We start from the raw sequence: 21,614 nt of genomic DNA, 5'->3' as shown, positions 1-21,614 counted from the left end.
TTGTGTTTGCTTCTGTAATTTCAAAGAATTTTTCCTTCTGAACTTTTGTGCCCTGAGTTGTTTCGGGTAATGTTGAAATTATAGGTGTCCATTAAGTAGTTTTCAACTGTCAGCTCAAACGCCACATATTGTGCTATTAATTGATTATGAGGTGACACAGAAAGAACACTCATTATGTGATAATACAAAAATGCATACTTGTCAAAAACAAATAAATCTGCATGGAAAATCCGCCTGCTATGGTGGGGGAGCACCGGGGACCATCACACACACACAGACACAGACACACACACACACACTTGGGCATAAATACCTTCTTTTCATGTAGGATAATGCACATGAAGATTTTGGTTCCAATTCCTAGGGATTCTGTGTCATACTCAGAGGTTTTCTTTTTTGTTGCTTATAGGTGGTGTTATACCCAACTTCTAATAGCTCCAAGTCAGCAGAGTTACACCGAATGACAGTACCCAAGAACAGTCAGGACTCGGACCTAAAGATCAAATTGGCAGTGCGCATGGATAAACCAGCACACATGAAGCATAGTGGGTGAGTGTTTAAAATCTTCTTCCCTCGAATCGGGGGACTCCATTTCAGTCTATCGCCTCTGTCTGTCTGTGGGGGAAACCAAGGTATCAGACATTCACATGGAGTTTTCTCAACAAACAAACAAACAAACAAACAAACAAACAAACAAAAAACTGACCTAAGTAAGTTGCTTATGTTGCAGATCTCTTAGCATCTGTATGGATGGGAATTCAGTTAATGTAACTGTCATAGCAATGAATGGTGTTTGTTATTGGTTATTGATTTGGATGATATCATGTTATTATGGGGATTGATTTGGATGATATCACCTTATTATGGGGAATGCACCAAAAGGAACCACTCAGACACAGTTTATAGACATTTGGAAGTCTTTAATACAGCTGTCTGGGACTATACTCAGCTTCTCAGGACCTAAGTGTCACCCCACACGTGCTTTTAAAGATGGGAGTGGGAGTGGGGCGGATACCACATCTTGTTATGTCATTCAGCAGCTGCAGGGGAGGTTTCCACAGCAGGCGGTGTAACCGAAGCGAAGGAGAGTTAACCGAAGCATGTTGGCCTTAGTCCTAGAACAGAACTGTGTCATTCCCACAGGATTATCCATCAAGGGAATCAAATTCTAGTTAAACCCAAAACGGCCTCAGCAAGAATACAAGATGGAGGAAACTCTAAACCGCCATGCCGTCGTGCCATATCCCGATTGTGAAGAATATTCCTTAGATGTTTTTTTCTATACATCTGTGATCATAGCTGGAGCTCAGGTCTCTAGAAATGGTTAACCTTCCATAGAATATATAAAAGCTAAAGGTTACATCAGATATAACCCACAAGGATGGGCACATTTTGATGGGAGGCATGTGAGATTTATCTAGTATAAAAGTGGGTGGAAACTAAGTCGGTACTGGAGTGAAAGAGTACTTGGAAACCAAGCGGTGAATACGTGAATAGCTTCTCACCCAGGCGCTGCCTTGGCCTATCACAGCAGTTCTGGTTGCTAAGGTTCTTTCTCTTCAGTGCTGGTAAGAAACCAGCTCAGAACCCAAGTCTGAACTCTTTTTGCTGTTGTTGTGTTGTTTTGTTTTCAAGACAGTCTCACTGTGTAGCTATGGCTATTCTAGAACTCACTCTGTAGACCAGGCTGGCCTCGAACTCACAGAGATTCCTTAGCCTTTGCCTCCCGAGTGCTGGGATTAAAGTTATGTGCCACCACAGCCAGCTCTCGACTCTTAAATAAAATGAACTTTCAAACCTTTATATTTTCTCAGCTTAACTCTATATTTATCTACCTGTGTCTCTTAGAAAGGGACTAGAATTCAGGACGCTACAATGTGGTATCTTTAATGTGTTACTATAAAGGAAAGTCTAGTTGTGATTCAACTCAGTATAGATGAAGATCCTGGAACTCACTACTGAGAAGCCTTCAATTTGTCCAGCTGCCTGGTCCCTGTGAGATTTACTGTAGAACTCCGCATCCATCCAGGGGACAAAATCATACGCCTGTATGAAAAGCAAGGAAGGGATGTACGCTCATGTGTAAATAATTGTGGCAAATTATTACAAATAAATAAAAAGTCAATAAAGTAGGAATGGGAACCTGTTGGGAATAATCGCTGGTTTCATCTGGGGCAGCTTAGTTGAAGTCACACTCTACATCTGACATTTGAAGTCAAGGGGAAGTCAGCAGGTGGCCAGTGAGGAAGAAGGGCATTTCTGTCATATGACAAGCACTTACAAAGGCAAGAGTTCTGAGAGGGCTTTTAGCTAGTGGTGACAAGTTCACTGCAGTTTGCCTGGAGAGCTCTGAGACTAGAGACCGCTCTTTATCTGAAGTGCTTAGAGACTAGCAGGGTTTCAAATTAGACATCAAAGCATACATAAAAAAAGAGAGAGAGAAGCATGTTCTAGGAACTAGAATGCTTCTCTCTCTCTTTTTTTGCTGTATATCTCTTTCTCTTCATGGATGATACCATAAGAAATAAGCGTGTCCAGAAGCTGATTGAATAGGCCCGGGACAAAGGCTGAACATGAAGTAAGACATGAGCAAGTTCTATAGCACTGATCACAAGTAGAAGAAATCACTCTGTGCCCTAGAACCTTCGAGTGGAGAAAGACTCAAAGCAGGGAGCTCAGTCTAGCTGCATTGTAAGGGAGCTGTGGAATAGGGGTGTCTTTCCTTTACATTAAATACGAATTTGTTTTTTCTAACTCCTCCATTGAGGATGCTGTGCTCAGTCCAGTTGTTGACTGTGGAGCTAAAAGGATTTGCAACCCCATAGGAAGAACAGCAATATCAACCAACCAGAGCTCCCAGAGTTCCCAGGGACTAAAGCACCAACCAAAGAGTACACATGGAGAAACCCATGGTTCCAGCCATATATGTGGCAATGGCCTTGTCGGGCATCAATGGGAGGAGAGGCCCTGTGAAGGCTTGATGCCTCAGTGTAGAGGAATGCCAGGGTGGGGAGGTGGGAGTGGGTGGGTGAGGGAGCACCCTCATAGAAGCAGGGAGAGGAGCGATGTGACAGGTGTTTTTTCAGACGGGAAACCAGGAAAGGGGATAACATTTGAAATGTAAATAAATAAAATATACAACTAAATTTTAAAAAAGGTTTTGTTTTTTTATTTCTTTTATTTGACTAAATCAAGATTTCCGTAATGGTTCTGCAATTAATGTCTGCCCAAATTTGGTAGTGATGGGAGAAAATAAAGAGGATAATGTCATAGTTTGAAAGTTTAACTCTTAAAGCTCAGGGAATCGCCAAAGGAACCAGGAGTGTTCTGTGCCCTGGTCTTATAAGTCAGTGCCTCCCACTGTGAGGAGGCACTCGGAGTCATTTCTGGCCCCTCAGATATCTCTGCAGTTCATAGCATGAATTCTAGAAATGAAAATATTTATGCTTTTCATCTACCAGATTAAAGTACTTTTCATAATAGTGAGCCAGTAAAAAAATTAATATTCATATGAGAAATATTAGCTAAGCAGCCTTAAAGTGTTCAGCAGTGTTGTGAGACCTGTTGATCCCCATGAGCAGGAACAGTTGGAGACTCTTGAGAATCTCCTATGGCTCCTTCAAGTGCCTGTTTGGTAATAGATTTAAATATTCAAAATATTTTCCTTCCATCTAGTTATATACATAAAAATCAGATTTGACCAACAACTTAACTATACACATTATCTCCTAAGGTGCTTCCTACATGGATTTTACTCTACTCAATTACATTTGAAAATGAAACTGAGAACTGAACCTTTTCCCTCCTACATCCTAGATCATACACTAATGCAATTTTATATAGTGGGTTCACAGCATCTGCTTGAGATGGAGTTGTGTCCTCTCAATAAGTTATCCTAAACTGGATAATTAACAGATGAGTAATGAATAATACAACCAAATGATAAGCCAGCCTTGGAAATTAATTCATTTAAAATATGGCACCGTGTTAAACGACTTCAACAATAGCTAGAGAGTTTTAGGCTTTTTTTGCCTTCAGAGCGTTGTCATGTTTTGAAAGGAATCCTCTGATGTGTTGGTATTGATAGGTTCATACCTATCCCCCTTTTCAATAATATAGAAACAAATAATTCTTCTTTGTGTGTGAGGGCTCTTACCATGCATTCTGTTTTATTGATCTCATTTAGACAGCTCATGGATCAGCCCTAATTAGGGTATAGTTATGCATGTGTATGTAGGTGCATGTGCCTATGTGTACATGTGGAAGCCAAAGTCAGGTTAGAAGTTTTCTCTGTTGCTTTCTATCTTGCCATTGTTGGGTTTTGAGGGGTTTGGTTTGGTTTGGTTGGTTGACTAGTTTGTTGGTTTGGAGGGAAGATCTTTGTTTTAGTTTGGTTGGGTTTGGTTGATTGGTTGGTTGGTTGGTTGGTTGGTTGGTTGTTTGGCTGGTTGGTTGATTAGTTGATTTGGAGGGAGGATCTTTGTTGTTTTGTTTTGCTTAAGACAAGGTCTCTCACTGGACCTAGAACTCTCCATGTCAGGCAGACTAACTGACCAGTCTCTGGAGATCTGCCTGTCTACACCCGCCCCAGCACTGGGGTTATGAGCACACCATCACAAGCAGTTTACTTTTGGTACCATGTCTCAAGTCACCTCATTGGGTATTTTTCAGTGGCATTATCTACATCATAGGTATACCTCCAACTATTCTATAAAGTTTAGTCTTCTTTGAGTCTGCAAAGAATATACCTCTTACCCTGTGCAGTTAAGGGTATACATAAATATGAATACAGGCAATGGAAATGGCATTTGTGTACTTCATAGAGAATTAAAGAAGGAGTTATAAATAGGAAGTGATGTTTGTTTTTCAAATGCTATATTTAAAAGTATGTGGGTTTTTATATAGAAAATAAAATATATCTGACCTAAAGTACCTGATTCTGATAGCTAATCACTCTGTAGCTACATTTTATTGCCTTCTTAAATCAGGACTATGTGCAAATGACATGTGTTTTAACTTGGAGAAAATAAGCCCAATTATGCCACCCCTCTTTAAAGCCATACTGGATATTTCTGTAAGAATCATTAGAAAAATACTGGGTACATGTATTTTGGGGGACTATTTTTATAGAAATTAATTCTAGCAACTACTCTAAGACAAAACGGGAAGTGAATTATCCACCAGATTTTCAGTGGTCAGCATTCAGTCGGGCCTTTTCGCTTTTGTACATAGCTGGAGAGTCTAAGTGTTCTCAAACAAATGGACGTCACTTTAGCATAGCCTAGTGGTGAAGCAGCAGTACTAACTGGAAACTCAGAAATTCCGTCCTTGCTTAAGCACAGGGCTTTCCTAGTTCACCGGTTATTCACAAAGACAAAGGTAAGGTAAGATGGGACTAGTGAATGACATGACTGGCTGTAACAGTGTAAAGCTACGTTCAGTAAGGAGGAAGAAGGCCACTGTACTGCCTGTCAGATTTATGTAGAAGCACTGTAACAGTGAGCTGTCAGAGGTTTAGTTAAAAACGCAACAACATTATGAACTAATAAGTACCCGGAGCTCTTGACTCTAGCTGCATATGTATCAAAAGATGGCCTAGCCCGCCATCACTGGAAAGAGAGAGGCCCATTGGACTTGCAAACTTTATATGCCCCAGTACAGGGGAACGCCAGGGCCAAAAAGTGGGAGTGGATGGGTAGGGGATTGGGTGGGGGGAAGGTATGGGGGACTTTTGGGATAGCATTGGAAATGTAAATGAGGAAAATACCTAATTTAAAAAATAATAAAAAAATAAATAAAAACGCAGACACTACTGCATATGCCAGCAAGATTTTGCTGAAAGGACCCTGATATGGCTGTCTCCTGTGAGGCTATGCCAGTGCCTGGCAAATACAGAAGTGGATGCTCACAGTCATCTATAGGGTGGAACACAGGGCCCCCAATGGAGAAGCTAGAGAAAGCACTTAAGGAGCTGAAGGGGTCTGCAACTCTATTGGTGGAACAACAATATGAACTAACCAGTACCCCCACCCCCGGAGCTCGTGTCTTTAGCTGCATATGTAGCAGAAGATGGCCTAGTGGGCCATCATTGGGAAGAGAGGCCCCTTGGTCTTGTAAACTTTATATGCCCCAGTACAGGTTAACACCAGGGCCAAGAAGTGGGAGTGAGTGGGTAGGGGAGCAGGGCAGGGGAAAGGTATAGGGGACTTTTGGGATAGCATTTGAAATGTAAATGAAGAAAATATCTAATAAAAAATTTAAAAAAAAAAGAAGTTTGGTTAAAGCTTATTGCTCACTTCTCTAATAAAAATAAATAGAAATCTCTTGGTTATATAACCACAGAAGATTTTTATCCCTGATAATTAGCCAGGTAAAAACCTCAGCCATATGTTCTAGAGTTTCTCTTTGTTCAGCATCATAATTGATTTCTTAGATATTTATCTAATGTACAAGATAGTTTGCAATATTTTGAAATTGTGAAAAATAAAATTGTCCACTTTAGTTTACATCATAAATCTGTATCTGACAGTGGGCTCATCCCTGTCCACGGGAGGCAGTAACTCAGCTTCTGACAGAAAAAGAGAATAAAAGCCTTCCCTGCTCTAATTCCATGCCTGTCAGGACTCCAGGCTGCCCAGCATCCATGCTTACCTAACAGGAGATGCCCTTAGGCTTTGAGCCCAGGATGTCACAGCATGTAGCTTTCAGCACACCTTTAACATGCAAGCATCACATTTGCACAAAGGGAGATAGAAGTCTTCTGGTAAAGTGGTGTTGCCCACATCTGACTTAGACGGGCAACCTTCAGCTACTTAGGAAGATAGCAGCACAGTGCCTAGATTTGCTTGGTGGGTCCAGACCTTTCAGAAAGCATCACTCTTCTGTATGATATTTGCCAGAAGAAATTGATTTCTTATTATAATCCTACTTTTAGTATAACATTTCTATAAGTTCCATTATAGTTCAGCCATATTTCCCTTCGTTCGTGTGTGTGTGTGTGTGTGTGTGTGTGTGTGTGTGTTTTGCCTTCCCAGGTCAAATACCTTAGTCTGGATTATTCTGACTTCATGCATACCCTACTGCTTTAACTTCTGGCCAAGTGTTTGCTAGACTATCAAACAGATTGACTTCTTGTCAATATACAGCCACAGAAGGAAAGAGTCTGTGGCCCTCAATAGACAGCATATTTATCACATATTAGTGTGATGGAGAGGATATGCCAATGACCTGTTTCTCTTCTCAGATACCTTCAATGTCCATAGCATCTTCTGCATATTAAATTATTAATAATAGTATTTTCAATTTTTAAGATTTAGGAGCAAATACATAGGAATGGTAGAAACCCTTTAGATGCAGCTTTAATGGTCACTAAGGCAATCATTAAGCCAAAGGTTTTGATGTGTTATGGCTCTCCTGGTCTCTCCTTCAATAAATGTTTACTCTTAGACTCAAATTTCATCTTTTCATTATTTCATTTAAGATTATTTTTCAGGGGAAAGAACTTGACATGCATTATAACCAGTTTCATGCAACTAATAATTATCCCTTTCTCAGACGCCCTTTTATAGACACACAGATATATTAACTACTTTTCAGAAGGATAATGAAACAAGGATGTAATCTCATTTTATTTTATTTTCAAAGGCACTTGTATATAGTTACATGTCATCTTAATGTGAGATGTTAAGTGGATTTATAGAGGAAGAGTAGATACTAAATTTTATAAACAGCTAATAAAGAGAATTATAGTGAAATTGTTTTCATTTTCTAAATTGGAGCCTTACAATAAAAAGTTTGTGGTGTACACTGACATGATGTCTGGAAGTTTGAAAGCATGAATAATTAATTATCAGTCCAATAAATGTCTTGGGCTTACTTAATGCCAAAGCATTGTGGAAGAGGTAGAAAGCCTATAGAATTTATTTTTATTAAGCATCTTGTGTGTGTGTCTGCATGGTGGCCAGATGGATGGCAATACAATACCAGTTATGTATGGTCCAAACTAGGTCAGGATACAGTACACTTGGGGGTCAGGTCTCAGTTCCGTTACTAGCTTATGTAAGCTGCTACATCATCTTTTGGCTTCAGTTTCATTGTTTTTGAAAGATGACAGTGGACTAGAAAAGACAGAAGGCTCCTTGGTCCCAGAGATGTATGATGCAGTATAAGTCCTTTTGATCCTTGTAGGTACATGCTCAATTCATTCTACGTCCATGGGATGGACAGTGGCTACAGAGGGCTCTGGGGACAAGGGAACAGTTTGGGAATTTGAGTTCTTGTAAAGCAAAGGAGTTACGCAGATTAACTTTTATAAGGCTATGAAAAGTTTTTATTATATATAAACTCTGAAATCGTATTATTCAATTGACTATACTCTCAGTATTAAGAATGGATACCTATGAGCTTTAGAAGGATATTACCCTGAACAGAACAGAACAATCAAACAAAACTAGTGGTGGAAATTTCTCTTCTTGCTCCTGTAGATTTTCTGTAATATCTTGTGATATAGTATATAGTTTTAACTCAAAATGTATTTATTCTCTTAGTTAGAATTCATTAAGATCTGTTTATTAAAATTCTGAGAAATCTGTTCTGATCGTATTCCTGGATGTAAGCCTGGAGTATGTAGACAGTTAATGTTTAAGATGTCTTCTGGTCTCAGGAACCTGAGCCTTACAGTTAGCCTAAGAATTCTGGGAAATGTATAAATCTCTTCGCAAATCGGTTTTCTCAGCAGCAAAGTGGCAATGGTAGAACTGGCCACGATGTCAGCAGACAGGCAGTAGCTACTACATGCAGTACACTAGGGGAGTGCAGGGAGGCTCCTAGTGTTCTGGATAGCACTGCTACTGTTAGACACTAAAGACAGGATTGGTGGTTTTCATTTAATTTAATTTTTTACCTATTCACTTGACATCCTGCTAACTGCCCCCATCTGGATCACCTGATCCCACAACCCTTACCCCACTTCTCGCTCCCTTTCCCCACTGAACATGTGGGGACCCTCCTGGGTCTTAAATTCACTTAAATTCACTTAAATTCTCTCCCATTTTCATGAATATGTTATTATTAACACTGAACGTTAATTATAAATGTTTTAAAATCTGTCCACTCGTGTGATACATAGTTGATCACTAGGTTCTCAAGTCCAGTAGCGTGATTTTTAATGGCATCTTCAGTATTTTTCTGTTTTATCCTGTAGTTTTATTAAGTTCTTCACTTAAGGAGGCATCCATAAGCTTGAACAGCTTACTCAATATTTAATGGCTAAGTGACTTTTATTTTGTTGTTACCATGGCACCCAAGGCATTCATGTAATTGAATATCCTAATTTTATGATATAAATATTTTATAAAAATAATTACTGAGAGAGATTAGCGCTGTTGTGATTAAAGCTCCAAAAGCTCCTTGCCATTGCCGGGACGGCAGAGTGCTGACCCTCATGTACTCTCTCTTCCATGAGGTCCCTATAAAAGGCCATCTCTACAGAGGCCTGCCCCACCCCTTCTCCACCTCAGCATATCCCTCTTCTCCCAGCTTGCTCTCCTTTGAATCAGCTTTGTTGTTTTGTTTTTTAAAGCTTGTGTTGTTGTGAGCAGGATATATCTGTCCTCTGGAGCATGCTTTCCTACGGAGTCACTTTCCATATCATTTCTAGAAGTTAGGAACCTTATCCTGCAGCTATGTTTAAATATAGCATTCAAATTTGCCTAGCCACTAATAGTTGTGGGGTAAATGGCCGTGGCTTCATTTTGTAATATTCCCAAAAAGGCTCCTAAAATAGAGACTAGGTGACCAGTACAATAGGAGTGAGAAATGAAGCATTGGGGCAGTCCTTATTAGATCATGAGAGCTCTGTGTTCATTAGTATATTAAAGCACTGATGGGTTCATTAGAATGATGTATGGTAGAAAGCATAGGAATAGGGCCACTTGGGAGGAGTAAGTCATTGGGGATCTGTCCCCAAAGGGCCCATCTTCTCCTTGGCTGCTTCTTTGTTCGCCTGATCCCGTTGCTTCCTGACTTCCAAGAGGTGATCTGGTGTGATATGGTATGCATTCCCCACCACGGTGTACTGTCTTACCACATGACCAAAAACAATGAGGCCACGTGACTATGGTCTGAAACTATGAACTAGAATAGATCTTTAGTCCTTTAAGTTGATTAGTTCAGATGTTTTGTCATGGAAAGGTCATTAACACATAGATGACCGTTTCCTCTACTAAGAAAGAACATAATACAGAAATTATGCTTTTAATTATTTTATGTTCCAACTAAAAATATAGCTTGACTAATCAGATATAACCTCTAAAATTTAGTACTGTCTAATAGGTACCACCACAATATAATTTTTGTCATTTCTCTCAAGATAATTTTGCCACAGAAGAGTGATGTTTCTTTAGAATATTTATTTTTATGCCTATAAGTCTAAAGACTGTATTATAAAATTACATATTTTTTCAAAACATTAAGTTAGTATTCTCTACAAGGCTTACTTATTGAGTATTTTTTAAAAGCTTCTTGCTAACATTTGATGGGAAAACTAAGTTTCTAATATCTACTATCTTTCAACATTTATAGCTGGGCCATTCCTGTGAAATAGTCTTCAACTATAGGCTAAAGTTTTACCAACATTTTCTGTGAGTCAAAGTGTATATTAGAACTCACCGAAGGGTCCCAAGGTCCCCAGAGACCTCTCCACACTGCCAGTGCCCTAGCACACCCAGGATCTTGGGATCACTGGTGAGTGGAACGCAACATCTGTTCCAAAACAACCTGGAGAGTCTTGTGCCAGCAGGAACAGGGACACAGGAAATCCACCCAACCAGCATCCATCCCCGCGCCATCTTGGGCACGAACTTGGTGGGCCCTAGCACACCAAGGATCTTGGGATCACTGAGACCAGTCTATACAGGAGAGCACAGTGGTCGCAGAAGCAACAGAGCTTCTTGGACAGGCCTTCATCCTCAGCCAGGAGGCAGAGCTGAGACCCAGATCCCTGGGCACCTTCCCTGCCAGAGGAGAGTAGACCTCTAGTGAGGGCTCTGGCCCCAGGACTCAGGAGGTGGATCTGAGCTCCAGATTTCTGTGCACCTTCCCTGCAAGAAGAGAACTTGCCTACAGAGAGTGCTCAGACCACTGGGACTCAGGAGAGAGTTGGACTCCCAGGTGTGCTAACAGAGGCTAACAGAATCACAGGAGGAGAAAGCTCCAGCCAGAGAAAGCTAGAACATCTATCACGAGAGATTACCAGATGGCAAAAGGCAAATGTAATAATCTTACTAACAGGGCTGGAGAGATGGCTCAGCAGTTAAGAGCACTGACTGTTCTTCCAAAGGTCCTGAGTTCAATTCCCAGCAACCACATGGTGGCTCATACCCACCCATAACGAGATCTGGCGCCATCTTCTGGAGTGTCTGAAGACAGGTACAGTGTACTTACATATAATAAATGAATAAATTTAAAAAAAAAAAAACAAAAGAATCTTACTAGCAGAGACCAAGACCACTTGATACCATCAGCGAGTTCTGGATACCCCAACACACCCAAAAAGATGGCAGGAAATATTTAAACTCAGGGCTGAAATAAACCAAGTGGAAACAAACAAACAAAAAACTATTCAAAGAATCAACCAAAACAGGAGCTAGTTTTTTGAGAAAATCAACAAGATAGATGAACCCTTAGCCAGACTAACTAGATGGCACAGGGAATGTATCCTAATTAACAAAATCAGAAATGAAAAGGCAGACGTACCAACAGAACATGAGGAAATCCAAAACATCATCAGATCCTACTACAAAAGGCTATACTCAAAAAAACTGAAAAACCTGGATGAAATGGGCAAATTTCTAGACAGATACCAGGTACCAAAGTTAAATCAGGATCAGATTAATGACCTAAACACTCCCATATCCCCTAAAGAAATAGAAGCAATCTTTAATAGTCTCCCAACTAAAAAAAGCCCAGGACCAGATGGGTTTAGTACAGAGTTTTATCAGACCTTCAAAGAAGACATAATTTCAATTTTCCTCAAACTATTCCACAAAATAGAAAGAGAAGGTACTCTACCCAATTCATTCTATGAAGCCACAATTACTCTGATACCTAAACCACATAAAGACCCAACAAAGAAAGAGAACTTCAGACCAATTTCCCTTATGAATATCGATGCAAAAAGACTCAATACAATTCTTGCTAACTGAATCCACGAACACATCAAAACGATCATGGTCAAGTAGTCTTCATTCCAGAGATTGTTTAATATACAGAAATCTATCAATATAATCCACTATATAAACAAACTCAAAGACAAAAACCACATGATCATCTCGTTAGATGCTGAGAAAACATTTGACAAAATCAAATACCCATTCATGATAAAAGTCTTGGAAAGATCAGGAATTCAAGGCCCATACCTAAACATAATGAAAGCAATCTACAGCAAACCAGTAGCCAACATCAAAGTAAATGGAGAGAAGTTGGAAGCAATCCCACTAAAATCAGGGACTAGACAAGGCACTTTCTCCCTACCTATTCAATATAGTACTCGAAGTCCTAGCCAGAGCAATTAGACAACAAAAGCATATCAAGAGGATACAAATTGGAAAGGAAGAAGTCAAAATATCACTATTTGCAGATGATATGATAGTATATATAAGTGATCCTAAAAATTCCACCAGAGAACTCTTAAACTTGATAAACAGCTTCAGTGCAGTAGCTGGATATAAAACTAACTCAAACAAATCAGTGGCTTTTCTCTACACAAAGAATAAACAGGCTGAGAAAGAAATTAGGGAAACAACACCCTTAACAATTGTCACAAATAATATAAAATACCTTGGCATGACTCTAACTAAGGAAGTAAAAGATCTGTATGATAACAACTTCAAGTCTCTGAAGAAAGAAATCGAAGAAGATCTCAGAAGATAGAAAGATCTGCCACGCTCAGGGGTTGGCAGAATTAATATAGTAAAAGTGCCTATCTTGCCAAAAGCAATCCACAGATTCAATGCAATCCCCATCAAAATTCCAACTCAATTCTTCACTGAGTTAGAAAGGGCAATTTGCAAATTCATTTGGAATAACAATAAACCTAAGATAGCAGAAACTCTTCTCAATGATAAAAGAACCTCTGGGGGAATCACCATGCCTGACCTCAAGCTGTACTACAGAGCAATTGTGATAAAACTGCACAGTACTGGTACAGCAACAGACAGGTAGATCAATGGAATAGAGTTGAAGATCCAGAAATGAACCCACACACCTATGGTCACTTGATCTTTGACAAAGGAGCTAAAACTGTCTAGTTGAAAAAAGACAGCATTTTCAACAAATGGTGCTGGCATAACTGGCGGTTATCACGTAGAGAATGAGAACTGATCCATTCTTATTTCTTTGTAAAAAGCTCAAATCTAAGCGGATCAAGGAACTCTACAGAACACCAAAGACAGTGAAACTTATAGAGGAGAAAGTGGGGAAAAGCCTCGAAGATATGGGCAGAGGGGGAAAATTCCTATACAGGACAGCAATGGCTTGTGCTGTAAGATCGAGAATCGACACATGGGACCTCATAAAATTGCTAGGCTTCTGTAAGGCAAAAGCCACTGTCAATAAGACAAAAAGGCCAAAAATAGATTGGGAAAGGATCTTTACCCATCCTAAATCCAATAGGGGACTAATATACAATGTACACAAAGAACTCAAGAAGATGGACTCTAAAAAGTCAAATAACCCTATTAAAAAATGGAGTACAGAGCTCAACAAAGAATTCTCAACTGAGGAATACTGAATGGCTGAGAAGCACCTGAAAAAATGTTCAACATCCTTAATCATCAGGAAATGCAAATCAAGACAACCCTGAGATTCCATCTCACACCAGTCAGAATGGCTAAGACCAAAAATTCAGGTGACAGCAGATGCTGGCGAGGATGTGGAGAAAGAGGAACACTCCTCCATTGTTGGTGGGATTGCAGGCTTGTACAACCACTCTGGAAATCAGTCTGGCGGTTCCTCAGAAAATTGGACATAGTACTACCGGAGGATCCAGCAATACCTCTTCTGGGCATATATCCAGAAGATGTCCCAACCGGTATGAAGGACACATGCTCCACTATGTTCATAGCAGCCTTATTTATAATAGCCAGAAGCTGGAAAGAACCCAGATGTCCTTCAACAGAGGAATGGATACAGAAAATGTGGTACATTTACACAATGGAGTACTACTCAGCTATTAAAAAGAATGAATTTATGAAATTCCTAGCCAAATGGATGGACCTGGAGGGTATCATCCTGAGTGAGGTAACCGAATCACAAAAGAACACACATGATATGTACTCACTGATAAGTAGATATTAGCCCAGAAGCTTAGAATACCCAAGATACAATTTGCAAAACACATGAAACTCAAGGCGAAGGAAGACCAAAGTGTGGATACTTCGTTCCTTCTTAGAATGGGGAATAAAATACCCATGGAAGGAGTTACAGAGACAAATTTCAGAACTGAGATGAAGGAAGGACCATCCAGATACTGCCCAACCAGGGAATTTATCTTATATATAACCACCAAACCCAGACACTATTGCATATGCCAGAAAGCTTTTCTGACAGGACCCTTACATAGGTATCTCTTGTGAGGCTATGCCAGTGCCTGGCAAATACAGAAGGGTATGCTCACAGTCATCTATTGGGGACTTTGTGGATAGCGTTTGAAATGTAAGTGAAGAAAATATCTAATAAAAAAGGAAAAAAACCAAAGTGCATGTTAGTTTAATATTTAAGTGTAAAAATAATGTATTATGTAACCACTGCTCATAAGTTCTTCAAGGGAGGGAGATTCTTTTTTTTTCCCATTTTTTATTAGGTATTTAGCTCATTTACATTACCAATGCTATACCAAAAGTCCCCCATACCCACCCACCCCCACTCCCCTACCCACCCACTCCCCCTTTTTGGCCCTGGCGTTCCCCTGTACTGGGGCATATAAAGTTTGCGTGTCCAATGGGCCTCTCTTTCCAGTGATGGCCGACTAGGCCATCTTTTGGTACATATGCAGCTAGAGTCAAGAGCTCTGGGGTACTGGTTAGTTCATAATGTTGTTCCACCTATAGGGTTGCAGATCCCTTTAGCTCCTTGGGTACTTTCTCTAGCTCCTCCATTGGGAGCCCTGTGATCCATCCATTAGCTGACTGTGAGCATCCACTTCTGTGTTTGCTAGGCCCCGGAATAGTCTCACAAGAGACAGCTACATCTGGGAGGGAGAGAGATTCTAACAGCGAGGTTTTTCTATAGTATTTTCATGAAATCAATAAAATTCCTTTGCTTAATTTCTACTGCTGTGGTCCTTGAATTCATGAAATAGCCATACTGTGTTTCAGACTTTTTTTTTTTTGTCAAATTAGTTCTACCATATTTAAATAGACTAAAAAACCCTTAGGAAATAATAAATTAAGTAGCACAATAGCTGTCAGCCAGAGACAGAGGAGTCCTGGACCTTTACAGGAGGAGATGAGCACTGCATGCACCAGAGCAGGGTGGCTGCCATCAGGATTCGCAGAGTGTGTGGGGAATCTGAACACAGCAGGGTTGGTGAGGAAGAAGTCATACCAACTAGAAGCCAAACACATGGCCGCAGCCAAAGGCAAGAGAGGTGAAAGAACGCAATCCATGCATACTGAAGCCACCATCTCTTCTGTCAAAGGAGACAAAAAATAGACTAGGAGGAACACGCTTTTGTGTGTGCAAAGAGGAGTGTGTAAGGCGATTGGATGGCATATACCTTTAGCTGAACCATCATAGAAGGTTTCCTTTTAGGGTCTATGACCTCACCAGACACAAGCTGTTGTGAAGGTTTGCAGCACAAGGTAAGGATGACTTCCCTGCTGTGGGGTGGACCTCAAATCTAATCTGAAAGGAACTGTTTTCCCCCACAGCAAATTCACTACTATTGACACACATAAAAAGACATGGAAGTAAGATAGGGACTGGCGCCCTTCCGCTCGACTCGAGACTCGAGCCCCGGGCTACCTTGCCAGCAGAGTCTTGCCCAACACCCGCAAGGGTCCACACGGGACTCCCCACGGGACCCTAAGACCTCTGGTGAGTGGATCACAGTGCCTGCCCCAATCCAATCGCGCGGAACTCGAGACTGCGGTACATAGGGAAGCAGGCTACCCGGGCCTGATCTGGGGCACAAGACCCTTCCGCTCGACTCGAGACTCGAGCCCCGGGCTACCTTGCCAGCAGAGTCTTGCCCAACACCCGCAAGGGTCCACACGGGACTCCCCACGGGACCCTAAGACCTCTGGTGAGTGGATCACAGTGCCTGCCCCAATCCAATCGCGCGGAACTCGAGACTGCGGTACATAGGGAAGCAGGCTACCCGGGCCTGATCTGGGGCACAAGACCCTTCCGCTCGACTCGAGACTCGAGCCCCGGGCTACCTTGCCAGCAGAGTCTTGCCCAACACCCGCAAGGGTCCACACGGGACTCCCCACGGGACCCTAAGACCTCTGGTGAGTGGATCACAGTGCCTGCCCCAATCCAATCGCGCGGAACTCGAGACTGCGGTACATAGGGAAGCAGGCTACCCGGGCCTGATCTGGGGCACAAGACCCTTCCGCTCGACTCGAGACTCGAGCCCCGGGCTACCTTGCCAGCAGAGTCTTGCCCAACACCCGCAAGGGTCCACACGGGACTCCCCACGGGACCCTAAGACCTCTGGTGAGTGGATCACAGTGCCTGCCCCAATCCAATCGCGCGGAACTCGAGACTGCGGTACATAGGGAAGCAGGCTACCCGGGCCTGATCTGGGGCACAAGACCCTTCCGCTCGACTCGAGACTCGAGCCCCGGGCTACCTTGCCAGCAGAGTCTTGCCCAACACCCGCAAGGGCCCACACGGGACTCCCCACGGGACCCTAAGACCTCTGGTGAGTGGAACACAGCGCCTACCCCAATCCAATCGCGTGGAACTTGAGACTGCGGTACATAGGGAAGCAGGCTACCCGGGCTTGATCTGGGGCACAAACCCCTTCCACTCCACTCGAGCCCCGGCTACCTTGCCAGCTGAGTCGCCTGACACCCGCAAGGGCCCACACAGGATTCCACACGTGATCCTAAGACCTCTAGTGAGTGGAACACAACTTCTGCCAGGAGTCTGGTTCGAACACCAGATATCTGGGTACCTGCCTTGCAAGAAGAGAGCTTGCCTGCAGAGAATACTCTGCCCACTGAAACTAAGGAGAGTGCTACCCTCCAGGTCTGCTCATAGAGGCTAACAGAGTCACCTGAAGAACAAGCTCTTAACAGTGACAACTAAAACAGCTAGCTTCAGAGATTACCAGATGGCGAAAGGCAAACGTAAGAATCCTACTAACAGAAATCAAGACCACTCACCATCATCAGAACGCAGCACTCCCACCCCACCTAGTCCTGGGCACCCCAACACAACCGAAAATCTAGACCCAGATTTAAAAACATTTCTCATGATGATGATAGAGGACATCAAGAAGGACTTTCATAAGTCACTTAAAGATTTACAGGAGAGCACTGCTAAAGAGTTACAGGCTCTTAAAGAAAAGCAGGAAAACACAGCCAAACAGGTGATGGAAATGAACAAAACCATACTAGAACTAAAAGGGGAAGTAGACACAATAAAGAAAACCCAAAGCGAGGCAACGCTGGAGATAGAAACCCTAGGAAAGAGATCTGGAACCATAGATGCGAGCATCAGCAACAGAATACAAGAAATGGAAGAGAGAATCTCAGGTGCAGAAGATTCCATAGAGAACATCGACACAACAGTCAAAGAAAATACAAAATGCAAAAGGATCCTAACTCAAAACATCCAGGTAATCCAGGACACAATGAGAAGACCAAACCTACGGATAATAGGAATTGATGAGAATGAAGATTTTCAACTTAAAGGGCCAGCTAATATCTTCAACAAAATAATAGAAGAAAACTTCCCAAACATAAAAAAAGAGATGCCCATGATCATACAAGAAGCATGCAGAACTCCAAATAGACTGGACCAGAAAAGAAATTCCTCCCGACACATAATAATCAGAACAACAAATGCACTAAATAAAGATAGAATATTAAAAGCAGTAAGGGAGAAAGGTCAAGTAACATATAAAGGAAGGCCTATCAGAATTACACCAGACTTTTCACCAGAGACTATGAAAGCCAGAAGAGCCTGGACAGATGTTATACAGACACTAAGAGAACACAAATGCCAGCCCAGGCTACTATACCCGGCCAAACTCTCAATTACCATAGATGGAGAAACCAAAGTATTCCACGACAAAACCAAGTTCACACAATATCTTTCCACGAATCCAGCCCTTCAAAGGATGATAACAGAAAAGAAGCGATACAAGGACGGAAATCACGCCCTAGAACAACCAAGAAAGTAATCATTCAACAAACCAAAAAGAAGACAGCCACAAGAACAGAATGCCAACTCTAACAACAAAAATAAAAGGGAGCAACAATTACTTTTCCTTAATATCTCTTAATATCAATGGACTCAATTCCCCAATAAAAAGACATAGACTAACAGACTGGCTACACAAACAGGACCCAACATTCTGCTGCTTACAGGAAACCCATCTCAGGGAAAAAGACAGACACTACCTCAGAGTGAAAGGCTGGAAAACAATTTTCCAAGCAAATGGACTGAAGAAACAAGCTGGAGTAGCCATTTTAATATCGGATAAAATCGACTTCCAACCCAAAGTTATCAAAAAAGACAAGGAGGGACACTTCATACTCATCAAAGGTAAAATCCTCCAAGAGGAACTCTCAATTCTGAATATCTACGCACCAAATGCCAGGGCAGCCACATTCATTAGAGACACTTTAGTAAAGCTCAAAGCATACATTGCACCTCACACAATAATAGTGGGAGACTTCAACACACCACTTTCTTCAAAGGACAGATCGTGGAAACAGAAACTAAACAGGGACACAGTGAAACTAACAGAAGTTATGAAACAAATGGACCTGACAGATATCTACAGAACATTTTATCCTAAAACAAAAGGATATACCTTCTTCTCAGCACCTCACGGGACCTTCTCCAAAATTGACCATATAATTGGTCACAAAACAGGCCTCAATAGATACAAAAATATTGAAATTGTCCCATGTATCCTATCAGACCACCATGGCCTAAGACTGATCTTCAATAACAACATAAATAATGGAAAGCCAACATTCACGTGGAAACTGAATAACACTCTTCTCAATGATACCTTGGTCAAGGAAGGAATAAAGAAAGAAATTAAAGACTTTTTAGAGTTTAATGAAAATGAAGCCACAACGTACCCAAACCTATGGGACACAATGAAAGCATTTCTAAGAGGGAAACTCATAGCGCTGAGTGCCTCCAAGAAGAAACGGGAGACAGCACATACTAGCAGCTTGACAACACATCTAAAAGCCCTAGAAAAAAAGGAAGCAAATTCACCCAAGAGGAGTAGACGGCAGGAAATAATCAAACTCAGGGGTGAAATCAACCAAGTGGAAACAAGAAGAACTATTCAAAGAATTAACCAAACGAGGAGTTGGTTCTTTGAGAAAATCAACAAGATAGATAAACCCTTAGCTAGACTCACTAAAGGGCACAGGGACAAAATCCTAATTAACAAAATCAGAAATGAAAAGGGAGACATAACAACAGATCCTGAAGAAATCCAAAACACCATCAGATCCTTCTACAAAAGGCTATACTCAACAAAACTGGAAAACCTGGACGAAATGGACAAATTTCTGGACAGATACCAGGTACCAAAGTTGAATCAGGATCAAGTTGACCATCTAAACAGTCCCATATCACCTAAAGAAATAGAAGCAGTTATTAATAGTCTCCCAACCAAAAAAAGCCCAGGACCAGATGGGTTTAGTGCAGAGTTCTATCAGACCTTCAAAGAAGATCTAATTCCAATTCTGCACAAACTATTTCACAAAATAGAAGTAGAAGGTACTCTACCCAACTCATTTTATGAAGCCACTATTACTCTGATACCTAAACCACAGAAAGATCCAACAAAGATAGAGAACTTCAGACCAATTTCTCTTATGAATATCGATGCAAAAATCCTCAATAAAATTCTCGCTAACCGAATCCAAGAACACATTAAAGCAATCATCCATCCTGACCAAGTAGGTTTTATTCCAGGGATGCAGGGATGGTTTAATATACGAAAATCCATCAATGTAATCCATTATATAAACAAACTCAAAGACAAAAACCACATGATCATCTCGTTAGATGCAGAAAAAGCATTTGACAAGATCCAACACCCATTCATGATAAAAGTTTTGGAAAGATCAGGAATTCAAGGCCCATACCTAAACATGATAAAAGCAATCTACAGCAAACCAGTAGCCAACATCAAAGTAAATGGAGAGAAGCTGGAAGCAATCCCACTAAAATCAGGGACTAGACAAGGCTGCCCACTTTCTCCCTACCTTTTCAACATAGTACTTGAAGTATTAGCCAGAGCAATTCGACAACAAAAGGAGATCAAGGGGATACAAATTGGAAAAGAGGAAGTCAAAATATCACTTTTTGCAGATGATATGATAGTATATATAAGTGACCCTAAAAATTCTACCAGAGAACTCCTAAACCTGATAAACAGCTTCAGTGAAGTAGCTGGATATAAAATAAACTCAAACAAGTCAATGGCCTTTCTCTATACAAAGAATAAACAGGCTGAGAAAGAAATTAGGGAAACAACACCCTTCTCAATAGTCACAAATAATATAAAATATCTTGGCGTGACTCTAACTAAGGAGGTGAAAGATCTGTATGATAAAAACTTCAAATCTCTGAAGAAAGAAATTAAAGAAGATCTCAGAAGATGGAAAGATCTCCCATGCTCATGGATTGGCAAGATCAACATTGTAAAAATGGCTATCTTGCCAAAAGCAATCTACAGATTCAATGCAATCCCCATCAAAATTCCAACTCAATTCTTCAACGAATTGGAAGGAGCAATTTGCAAATTTGTCTGGAATAACAAAAAACCTAGGATAGCAAAAAGTCTTCTCAAGGATAAAAGAACTTCTGGCGGAATCACCATGCCAGACCTAAAGCTTTACTACAGAGCAATTGTGATAAAAACTGCATGGTACTGGTATAGAGACAGACAAGTAGACCAATGGAATAGAATTGAAGATCCAGAAATGAACCCACACACCTATGGTCACTTGATCTTCGACAAGGGAGCTAAAACCATCCAGTGGAAGAAAGACAGCATTTTCAACAATTGGTGCTGGCACAACTGGTTGTTATCGTGTAGAAGAATGCGAATCGATCCATACTTATCTCCTTGTACTAAGGTCAAATCTAAGTGGATCAAGGAACTTCACATAAAACCAGAGACACTGAAACTTATAGAGGAGAAAGTGGGGAAAAGCCTTGAAGATATGGGCACAGGGGAAAAATTCCTGAACAGAACAGCAATGGCTTGTGCTGTAAGATCAAGAATCGACAAATGGGACCTAATGAAACTCCAAAGTTTCTGCAAGGCAAAAGACACCGTCAATAAGACAAAAAGACCACCAACAGATTGGGAAAGGATCTTTACCTATCCTAAATCAGAT

The 21,614-nt window shown here is 41.2% G+C and overlaps 1 protein-coding gene across 20 annotated transcripts in view; it reads left to right on the top strand.

Annotated features, from left to right (window-relative positions):
- Window positions 1–21,614, top strand: part of Cadps2 (Ca2+-dependent activator protein for secretion 2) — a 578,403-nt gene that overhangs the window by 343,869 nt on the left and 212,920 nt on the right. For 19 of the 20 annotated variants that reach the window (XM_030255458.1, XM_006505111.2, XM_030255457.1 and 16 more), the window contains exon 8: window positions 410–549. In XM_030255458.1, coding sequence (XP_030111318.1) covers window positions 410–549 — 140 coding nt within the window. Of the gene's footprint in view, window positions 1–409; window positions 551–1,832; window positions 1,840–6,661; window positions 6,717–21,614 lie in introns of those variants that run through there. The other variant, XM_017321642.2, reaches the window with a different exon arrangement.

Source organism: Mus musculus, chromosome 6, assembly GCF_000001635.26.
Source record: "Mus musculus strain C57BL/6J chromosome 6, GRCm38.p6 C57BL/6J".
Lineage (NCBI taxonomy): Eukaryota > Metazoa > Chordata > Mammalia > Rodentia > Muridae > Mus > Mus musculus.
Note: the sequence above shows the minus strand (reverse complement) of the source record. Positions and strands in the feature narration are given on the sequence as shown.